This window comes from Varroa destructor, unplaced genomic scaffold (genome assembly GCF_002443255.2).
Source record: "Varroa destructor unplaced genomic scaffold, Vdes_3.0 BEIS01000004.1, whole genome shotgun sequence".
In the NCBI taxonomy this organism is placed as follows: Eukaryota; Metazoa; Arthropoda; class Arachnida; order Mesostigmata; family Varroidae; genus Varroa; species Varroa destructor.
In genome coordinates this window covers 37,720,789-37,731,744 of record NW_019211457.1, presented here as the reverse complement: position 1 = coordinate 37,731,744, position 10,956 = coordinate 37,720,789, and the positions used below count along the sequence as shown (strand labels likewise).

The 10,956-nt window shown below is 41.8% G+C and overlaps 1 protein-coding gene and 1 long non-coding RNA gene across 3 annotated transcripts; one reads left to right on the top strand and one right to left on the bottom strand.

Moving 5' to 3' along the window:
* Positions 1 to 207: 207 nt before the first annotated feature.
* Positions 208 to 8,549, bottom strand: LOC147756162 (uncharacterized). 2 transcript variants are annotated; one of them, XR_015327172.1, is made up of 3 exons: positions 8,411 to 8,549; positions 7,966 to 8,071; positions 208 to 460 (listed from the first exon to the last, which is right to left on the bottom strand). It is a non-coding gene; the product is annotated as an uncharacterized LOC147756162 (long non-coding RNA). The 2 variants fall into 2 exon arrangements; XR_015327173.1 differs by lacking the exon at positions 208 to 460 and adding an exon at positions 7,040 to 7,312.
* Positions 7,319 to 10,073, top strand: LOC147756161 (uncharacterized). The gene is made up of 2 exons (XM_086988176.1): positions 7,319 to 7,759; positions 7,996 to 10,073. The coding sequence occupies exon 2, from the start codon at positions 8,048 to 8,050 to the stop codon at positions 9,281 to 9,283; it is 1,236 nt and encodes a 411-aa protein (XP_086844302.1). The 5' UTR covers positions 7,319 to 7,759; positions 7,996 to 8,047; the 3' UTR covers positions 9,284 to 10,073.
* Positions 10,074 to 10,956: the final 883 nt, after the last annotated feature.

The following is a 10,956-nucleotide window of genomic DNA, read 5'->3' as shown; positions in this document are numbered from 1 at the left end:
TTCGCGGCTGAACGACAAGACGTATTCATTCGTACATTAAAAAAAAAACGATGTACAAACGCGTCCTTTGGCCTATTTTTCGAGTGTCTTCCTTGTTCTAGATGCAAACGCCATAGGAATGACGTACGCGTACATATAAAGGCGTTTCTATTCAAGATAGCAATACACAGACATTGATATTAGAGAAGCGTTGCTGTTTCGGGTGGATCTGGTCGACTACCTTTGGCCGGCCAAGCACTGTCGTTCGCTTAGTGCGAGTTGACAATATATAAGAGGGTCATATGTGGCGTACATCTGAGATCTCCGAACGGAAATGGCCTGTTCCGCGCTGTGAATCGTAAGAGAAAGGATTCAGAGAGGACCGGCGCCAGCTTTCCTGAACGTTCTACTATTTGCAATCTATTCGCAGAACCCGGAAACGTCGCTCAGTTTTCCTTGTCGACTCTGTGCGTGTTGCAATCTGAAAAGCGGGCAACAAATCGATGTTGTTTTAAATTGCCATTTTTCTAATGGATATTAGACAGCTTTGTGGTTTACTACTCGACTGCCGGAATGATATTTTACTTATAGGCTTCATCCCGTATCTACCACTGTACCGTTAAAGTTTTGAGCAGTATAATAGCAAGGTAGTGATTCCTGAATCGCTTCCTCTCTGTCGCTAGCTTATGTTCCGCAGGAGTGAAGAATAGGTAGGACGCAAATGGGAATTACTGCCGTCGTTTCCCAGTGAACTATTGAATCGATTTCATTGAAAGTCTGCCAACTCGTTTGAGGCCAGAATTTCACCCGGGAACTTTTTCCCACGCTTGGTGCTATTAAGCTAGAACGAAATACGTCGTAAAACTTGTTTAGCTGCCGTTGCTCCTTAACGCTGCCATTATGGTAATTGCCGTTCTGGTTTTATTACTGGTCTATCTAGATATGGTGCTAGCTAGAAAAATTCGCTCGTATAAACACCGAAAAGATGATCGCATCATTTCAAAGGCATGGTTTACTAGTAGTATTTTGACCGGATTACGCAAATTCACAAGAGGGAAACGGATGTATAATTTTCAATCTAAATACACTCGGCCCAATTGGTTTAGGGTTTAGTTAGTATACAGCAGGAATAACCCGCAGGATTCTCGATCTAGCTTTCTATGAAGAACTGGCTGAAGCTGAAGTCCCTGCCTTAACTAGGTCATTGCATTCGATGATCGTAACAAGTTCTACAATAAAGTAATAAGCCAAGCAATACGACAGATCTTTGGCGAGAAGATAGTTCCGGCTAAACTGACCCAGAATTGCTTATAGACAGCCCCATGAATTGCAACAGCTTCACGGACCTCAAATGACAGAAGAATATAGATCCGTTACTATAAATGCGCACTTCATCGTATGAGTTCCGCTAAGTGAACGAAAGTATGCCTATAACCATTTGCCATCAACCAGTAATATCCGGACTACTGTGAAGACCATTATCTCAATGTGAGCTATGCTTATTTAACGACAGTTCAGATTGTTAACGCTCAAAAAGCAACTGAAAAAGGCGTAAAATAATAGTAATGACAATTGCAAGTGGCTGACGTCGCAGTACTAATTAGGCAGCCTGACCTCTCTATGCCCTGAATTCTGATACGTCCGGCCTAGCTATGCCCAGGTTCCAACCTAGACCACAACGTGTCCCTGCGATTAGTAGGCAAAGGCGTTCCCTAGAAAACTATCACGGGAATAGCAGTCTTATACCTAGAACACGGTAACATGACCACTTATACGTGATAGGCTTGAGGGTTCAATTTGCTGCTAATAGAACCGAATGGCATAATAGGACTTACGAGTTCTTGCGTCGGGAGCTCGCTTTACATATACAGCTACATCTATTTTGGACAGAATTTTCTATCCGGTAATGCTCTTTGATTCGAGGCTATTCTTTTCCGTATTAGTTTGTTATTGAGTCTCTTACGTAGTAAAATATAATTACTGTATAATTGACAACCGACATTTTGCTACTTGGCGTTTTTATATGACCAGCTTTGAAATGGTCACATCGGATTTACGTATTTGTTGAATCACGGTCCCTCATAGACTGCTTTTTACATGGCTGCACATTAACAGCTGAGAGAACTCAAATCACAGGACGGAGGCGGTGACTCAGTATCGCCGCTGATCAGTTGGCTTCGAAATATAACATCAAGTAGACTGATGGCTTCTTTCGTTCTATCTTGTTGCAGGCAAGGGTTGTTCGCATGCGATGTCCTTATTCGCCCGTAAGGGTGCGCATGCAACTTCGGCTTCGAAACGTGTCGCACGAGGCTTATCGATAAGCCGAGCTCTTGAAAAGATCGTTGGATCGGTGTACATATTGCGGCAATGTTGTGGCTTGTCCATCTAGTTCGTGGTGTCCCTAGCCTCACCTTACCCGCAGCAAGTGGTCTCTTCGAATTTCTGAAGCCTGGAATTCTAACTATCCGTCAATGCAAGGAGCACGTTCTTGCTCGCACGCACAATCCGATTTCCTGCCGCCTTTTTATAAAGAATTGGCCCTCCATGCTATTCAACAGCGAATCTTGTATCTTTACTTACGTCGTATAGTTATAAACGGAAGCCCCCTTTTCCGAAGCGAACAAGCCAGTCGAAGGCGTAGGAGAAAATTAAGAAGCTAATAGAGGCAATAAACGAAGCCCTTTTCTCCATTCGCTTCCGTCGCGTACTCCAGAAGGTTCAACTGTTTGCGAAGCGCATATGACGGTACGGAAACCGCTCGAAACGGTAGACGGAAACAAATCTTACGGCAGCAATTATGTAGCCCAGAACGTTATCTAAGCGGGTTGAATGTTTGAGTAAACGGGATATGGGAAATGCGTTTTCTTTTTCGGGGGAAATAATGACAGGAAAACAAGGCCCAATAAATAATTGCATCGTCCTGTCTCGTGCCACACGTAGCGCTACCGCAATGCTTCCAGGCTAGATGGTTTTTCATCAAATTCATTATACTTGTCCATTAGCGCATAATGGTCATTTTCAAGTCGTTTAGAACGGCCCAGATAGGACAACGACCAACTGGATCAATTGCTCTATAATATCGGTTTGAGTTCACATCGACGATAAGCCTGAAAAAACTTAGATGAAATTACCACTCAACAATAATTACATATAATATTAACATAATTATTGTGATATAATAAGCTAATAAATAAGTATTAAATCATATTGAAGCTGCCAAGTAGTTCATTGATGTACGGAAATTACTATGTCAAGACAGCAGCCAATTAAAATTAAATGACCCGTTAATGTAAGCTCAGTAAGATCTGAATCTCGGATAATATGTGACCACTTTTGTATTTTGAGTTTTACGTCCGGAAGACGCTCCATCAGACGGACCGACGGCTAACTGGCTCTCAGCACGAAACTATCTATGAATCAGGGATCACAATGTGTCGCTACGATTAGCAGGCAAGTATGTGGTCACATATAAAATGGGTACGATCTGCTTTATGGTTTTTCAAACATTACATATATTGTATGGTACCTTAAACATGGTTTCAGTAGATTAGCCAATATATCTGAGTCCACAAGAGGCCTAGGGTGACAGTGGGTGACAATTATAAGCCAGGTATCTATCTACCAATTAGTAGAAATTTTCCGATAGAAATGTCCGTCTATTATCACTTTACCCTGTTACTTTACCGCTAGTGCGATTCGCTGAGATCCACGTAAATCGTAGAAGCATAATAGTTTCTATCCAATACTCGAAAAAAACACTTTCTATTTTCGTTGAAACAGCATCAAAACTTCACATGACCATTATACTCAGGTCTCCGCTATACACATTTTATTCAACTATAATAATATTGCGTATTGCTCCTATTCAAAATAATCATACGCCTTCTGCATGTATATGTGTTTATGTGAACGCTATACAATATCGTATGTTTCTTGTTTTACTGTTTACCGCTTCATTTGGTTTTTCAATGCGATCCACGTCACCCTCTTCGCCGTCCTTCTGATTCTTTAAAACAAAGGAAACGACAAAAGTGTTGATCGTTCCCTGTTCACCGTCGTTCTATGTCCCTTACGTTTACGGCCGAAAATGAACAGGAAGAAAGCTTTAGGGGATGGCGAGTAAATTCAACTGGAGAGATACGAGCGGGCCCTCGGCCTGCTCCAAGGGGTATTAGCTCGACCCCATTGGCCACTAGTACTAAAGCTAACGTGAAGGGACGGCAGAAAATGAAGAGGACAGGAAGGCAGTAGAGAGCCGGCCGAGGTCGATATTTGCCCTCAGGGAATCAGAAACCGACGGTGGATACGTTACAACCCCGAACGTGGTGCGCCGGCTGCCGACGTATCCAAGTGCCACTGACTGAATGAAGGTGGGCAGTGGAATGGCAGCACATGTCAGGGAGTGAGAAGAACGAGTTGTGCGCCAACCATCGAAATGATAGAGTAATATAAGAAATGCCACCGATAAATAAAAATGTCCAGAAGGGGGAAGGAAAAAAGAAATGACGACTGAGGCCATCGTGCCTCGAGAGCCCTAAAGCACAAAAGAACTAAGAGGTTTACACAAAGAACTTAAGACTAAAGACGTGATTCTTCTGGGCCACGTACTAGAAACTGCAAAGAAAAGTTGTTGAGGACCTTAGCCGGTAATCTTTTTTTCGGTTTTCTCAAGTACGTATTGCATATAGTCTGCTGCCTCGACTAGATAAGCAAACTGCAATGAAGGATTATTCGAACACGGTCTGAAAGGCTATACACACTGTGTCAGCTGTGATTGGTTTTTGACTAGCATTATTAGACTAAGAATCCGCAAGCGCAGTACAAGAGTGAATGCGAGGTAATTTTTCCATTTGTAAATGTATGTATTAGGTTGTTCCAAGCGAAGCCGGCAGACCTTGAAACTGAGTAAAAGCTTTTAAGTTAATCGGGCTAGAATAGTGATTTCTCAATACATATTAGAGGTACTTTAGTTTATTTTTTACGCACTTGTCCCAGCGTTTTTGCAGCATCTAGACAGCCATATACCTACGTTTGTTAGCTTTCCCACATGTAATTTCTGCATTCATGGCTTCTCGAAGTAAATAAATGGTTCGAAGTGTTTACCCACAAGTTGCTGTTTTTAAAGCGTCAGCAACCTCGTAGTCATGATGACTTAAATCGGGAGAGTAAGCGGCTTGAAGGCAACGTTGGATATTTCTTTGCATGAAGTAATTAAGGTATGGCGATGAGGTCACCAAATAGGTAGACTGGCTTTCCGGTAATGTCTAGTTAGTTTATGGGTCTCCTAAGAAACTGGAGCTACTAGACCGTATAGCGAATACTATCATCATCTTACGTCCGACACATACCGAAATGTACTCGATACCACCAGCAAATTCGATTTTTCTTTTAGACAATGCCATTCTCTCACCTGGTTCATTTCTAGCTTGTGATGGAGACTAAGTTACGCCCCATTTATAGCGACCGTATAATACTTCTGCGGACTAGAATTCCGCAAATTGCCCATATAATACAATGCACGCATTTCTAACCATCCTGGAGCAAATTCTCAACAGGCATTTTGTACTCAGCATTTGGATTATAATTCTATAACACGTTACATGTGAAAAGCTAGCTTTGAGCGACAGCAGCCATAGACCTTAAGGTCTTCTTTGGTAAAAAGTCTCCTGGGGGGCGGCCGTGTCTTTCGAGCCCATCTGGCCACGTCCTCGTTGGTTTTTAATACTCCAATTTCGGTTCTTTAAACGTTTGCATTTTTAGTATATTGCGCTTTCGTTTAAAACATCCTTAACGAAATTAGCCTTCGCTGGTGTCCGGAAAATTGTTTGAGCGCTGTGGCCTTCGAGAAGCAAAAGCTCGACCGCTGACAACTAATTTCCGAGACTAAAAGATGTTCTTTCTTTTAACCTTATTTCTGGTGGACCAAATTTAACCGGCCTTCGCTCATAAGTTTCTAGAACGCTGCAGTATTTACGAGCCATGTTTTTCGCGCTAGAGATGCGCATAATTTAAAAGTGAAACAATTTTAATATCCGCATTAGAAGCTGCTTGCAACAGCTGTTCGCTATATACAACAAGCGACCGGTTATCTATAACAGCTAGCAATGAATACTTTTGCCTGTTAGCAACCACCTCAAAAGATACTAGACGGTTATTTATATATATATATAAATTGGCTTTATTAGCGTATAGAAGTATTTGTCGGCTTATTGTGCTGCAGGATAAAATTTTTATAGTGCGATACGACTGGGCCTCGTGTATGCAATAAACATGCCGGGCAAGGAGTTTACTATTGTGTTGTCGACAGACAAAGGGACCGCGTTCGACCGGCTACCTCATAAACGCAAATGATGTTATAAATAAAAGTGACGCCTTCACGAACACTCCAGCTAGACCCGCTCAAACCTAACTCACTCCGTAATAGGTGATCGCCTAAGTCAAATAGGCCACTAGGAAAGTATCGGTGACGACAATGCGGACACATATCGCAAATAGTGAAAATTAACCAGGTGTATCAGTAAATAAAAGTCATATCGTGATCCATACATAGGCGTTTCTGTAACCATAAACGGAAACAGATCGTATTGCTTGGATTCCTACGTACAGCATCAGCGCACGTAGTGACTGAATTTTAATCTATACTACGTTTTCAAGTTGTTCTCAAATGCCCCAACTCTATCGACGTTACTAGGTCGCTGGGCGCAGAGATGGGTTTTCATTTTATGCTGCACGAAGCTTCTTATCAGATTAAACGAAGCTGACGTTCAAAGTCGAGCCTCATAACCATGTGGCCTTAGTAACATTATTCAACGTCTGGATACACTCATTTACTAACGAATTTTTAATATGATATCCTCAAAGTTTAGCACTTACCAAGCAAAGTGCGCTGAAAATTCAGACCGCATGTCACTAAAAGAGGCATGGCACAATGAATTCAATTGTTTTGTTTTTTTTTTTTTATAATTAATTAGCTATATACGTTAATCCGGTTTTATACATCGCTTCAGAACAGAAGATGACAATGGATAGAATTTATTTATATATTAGATTATCTCATCCGACCAAAACGGCCACCGTTCATTTATATAATTGCCACAAACAACACAAGTCCTGTCTCACCGTTCGTTTATGATTACAGGCGTGACTTGGAGTCTAAGCGTAAGTTTCAAAAAATATATGCCGCCATTGAGCTGGACATTTATTTTATAACGTTCTTATTCCCCTTCCGCCCCTATTTCTGCATCACTAGTCCATGGCGTCGTTGACAACGACAGCTTAGTTGAGCCGGCAGACTCCATCGTCAACACGGGTGCTGATTTGTCAACATTTCCTAAAAGCGAAATGCTCAAACTGGGATATCCATGCTAGATTTTCCAAAGAATCTTCCAACCAATTATAATGTTGCGTTATATTGATTAGCGCCAGCTTTGCTGCTAGTAAAAATGTTTCTGTGTCCTATAATAATTTCAGTTGCGTCGGTATAGCCTTCCTTTTGTAATAGATCTATCTTTACGTCTGACAATTGCAGAGCAGACGCTATTGAAATTGTGTCTGTGGTGGTAAGGCATAGGTGCTGCCATCAGGTGGCCGCGGCTATATTGTGCCTAGTCGTACGAGGCCAACGGCAGCTCTGCTGTTATGTTAGTTAGTGCAAATGATGACTTGTGACGAAAATTCACTGGTCAACTTTTTTCGTAGGGTTCGCTTGGAAGTGCAGAGTATTCGTGTGGTTCCATTCGTTCGCACACGATATAACCTAGCTCAGTCTCCGATAAAGGTGAGTGTTCAGAGACTCGTCGGAAAGGCGTCGCTCGATCTGTTAGACCCTGCCTTTAATAGCATTCAGTGACGCACTAAGGGCAAATAAAAACGTTTTCATCAAAATTGAGAGAACAGAATTCGTTCGACACTGTTTGAAGATGCTACTTAGGCCACATGTTATTATATTGATCGAACGCATGCTTTTGTTCGATTTCGACTTACGTGGAGAATTTTTATTTACATTGGATCCAGGTTACTCGATTATCCGCCGTTCATTTAAGTTGAGTTCCAAGTTGATTCCGCCATGGCCAACTCCGAACAGGGATGCCTTTACGACGAGGTGGTGAGGTTGCAAGAAACCATGAGTGAGTTGTGCAGGGATTCAGCGTCAGCAAGGTCAGAGTCATCGGAAAAAATCAATCATCAGATAGGAGTATGTTTAGCCCGTGCCGACACTTACAAGCTCAAACTTGATGCACTCCATAACAAAGTACTCGAAGCGATTTTGAGCGACGGAGATGGTCGAACAACTAGGGAGAGCCCAAAGCTTAAGGATTATTCAGAAACTATTAAACGTATAAGAAGCAAACTGAGCAAATACCGTCGCGGTTCCCCTGTTTTAGCGATACCGCCGGCGCAAGATATAGCTACGAAAGGTGAAACTTACGAGGAGGAAGACCAGTTGCAGTCAGTATCAGGATTGCAAAGCTCGAAAGTAACTAGTCACGTAACAGCACTATCGAGCCCGCGCGGTTACAGTATGGTTGAGATCCCGGAGAAAAGCTTGAGTAACACAGAAGAGCCTCTGTTGAACTGCTTCATTTCTTTGAAGGAAGAGTATGCTTCTCGCCAGGTACATTACCTAGCTTCGACAATGACGCACTTTGCAGGAGACTACGCCGACTTCCCCTTTTTTCTAGTTGAATTTCGTCGTTTGGTTCACGAAAGAACCGAATTTACCGATCAGCAAAAGCATTTTATATTACGGACGTTACTGGACGGTCATGCAGCTAGAGTTATCAGATACGTTCCGTTATCAGACACTAGCTACCAAGCAGCGCTCGGCTCTCTAATTAGCCACTATGGAAATTGTGAAATGATCGTTCATTGTATTTTCGCAAATATGCTCGCATTACCGAAAATAAAGGAGGCCGATGTAGACGCTCTCCACAACCTATTGACTCGAGTTGATCGCTATACCTCTACTTTTGAAATGATTAAATGTGACAAAGGCTATTTCTGCGCCTCGATGTATCCGCAGCTATTACGAACTATCCCTGATGAGATGTCGTTTCGCTTCGTCTATCAACAAAAAAAACATGAAGTTCGCAGAGTTCTAAATATCTCTGAACCCATACCTTTCACGCTGGAAGCGACTGATGTCCCGAAGCGATCGACAGTTCTTTTCGAAAAATTGTGCGACTTCATACACGAGTCTGTTTCGATCCGAAACCAGTATACCCAACTTTATTCAAAAGGACGACTCCACTCAAATACGTCTGGTCGTTCAGGTACTGATCGAAAATCTAAGCAAAATTGATTTCGGCACTCAGTGGCTAGCGCCAAGCTGTCGGGTTTATCGATGAAATAGCTACAGTCTGAGAAATAAGGGCACAAAATGATCTGAGGTGAAAACGTACGGTAGTTACCTGAGAAATTAATGTGAATAGCCATCGTTAAGCTGTTAGTATTGAAGGACTGTTCATCGTTGGGAAACGATCCCATGGTCGGAACATAGCATCGCCTTCAAGTAAACAAACAGCGGAGGCCGGCGCGGGGCTCAAAATATAGCAGCTAATACAAAATATCGTGTTTATTGCCGGTTCCCTAAATTTGTGCGATTCTTTCGTTCTTCAAATAATTAGAAAGAAAATAATTAGAAACCTATTTCCCTGTAAGGTGAGTAATATTGACCATTGTTTATTTGCCGGAGATGAACGTCACTTTCTAAAACATAGAATAGTGTATGTTTGTTTTGTATATGCATTGTATTTGTCTATTATAGATAAATTATAGGCTTCTAGCGTTTTTACGGGCGTAAGTGACTTCAATTTTATATCATTGGTCTACGTCATTGTTAAAACAGTCTGTCGCAACATGCCAGTGTTCAATTGTAAAAGTCTATGAAGATCTGTTATGTTGGCTACATCTAAATAAAAACGTAACGGCGCTCCTGTTTGAAAAAGCTAAATAATAGTACTATTTTCGGAACAAAGTTAATATTTGCGGGTGTACGGATCTTTTTGACCACGCCCAACAGTTCAGATGTCGATTGAGATTTTCCGTTTCGTTGGCCAGTTGTGCCCTATCGCTACTAGAACGCACGTTCAACTTTTAACTTAGCGAGCACTCGGAAGTTACTGCTGCGGTAAGAGCAGCGCAACTACTGTTATAGATCCACAGATCCCGTTTGTCTGGCTATCTTTTAGAAAGCAATTTTTTAGCCATTGCGCAAACTTCAAAGAAACCTTTCCTTGCCTTATGGATAAGCTTCGAAGGTAGGACATCTCAACAATATTTATACCGTTGTGAGTACGCCTTTAGAACTCAGTGTGTCTTCCCCATGCTTTAAATGCTAGCTTTCAGTCAACGTTATTCGTACGCCAATACTGCACGTTTCGCTGAGCTTGGATGCCGGGTCGTGGCTCTTCTGAATAGTTGTAGAATGTAAACATTGGCAACGAACAAATACATAAAGTAGGCAGTACAACGCACAGCCAGACGGGGCCTGATTTTCCAGGTGTGCCCGACGTGAGAAAAAAAGCTTTCATACAATTTTGGCCTCGAAAAGTTACTGTCACAACATTCTATGGTTACAAATTAGTAGCATTAAAATGTGGCAAATGTCGAGAGGAAAACTATATAATTGTTGAATGTGTCGAGAGAGCATGGGACGGCGTATTTTGTACAAGAAAATGTCTTTACATATTATCAAATGGGTTAAGCCAAGAAAAATAAAATTCGCTCGTACTGTAGTTGAAGGCAAAAAAAAAATCAAACGAAAATACGCGTAAAGCCATTTTGTAGCAATGGTATTGGCTAGCATTTGATGGTAATTGAAGATTATTACGTATATTGCTCATTATTACGTATATTGCTCATTATTATATTTCAAGTTTGGTAGCTATGATCTTTCTTGCACTATTGGCTATAGACACGGTACTACAGGATTGCGTACTGCTAATATCATAGCAAAATTTACCGAGAGATGCG

Coding starts and splice junctions, on each gene's coding strand:
- LOC147756161 (XM_086988176.1), top strand. CDS start 8,048: ATGGCCAACTCCGAACAGGGATGCCTTTACGACGAGGTGGTGAGGTTG.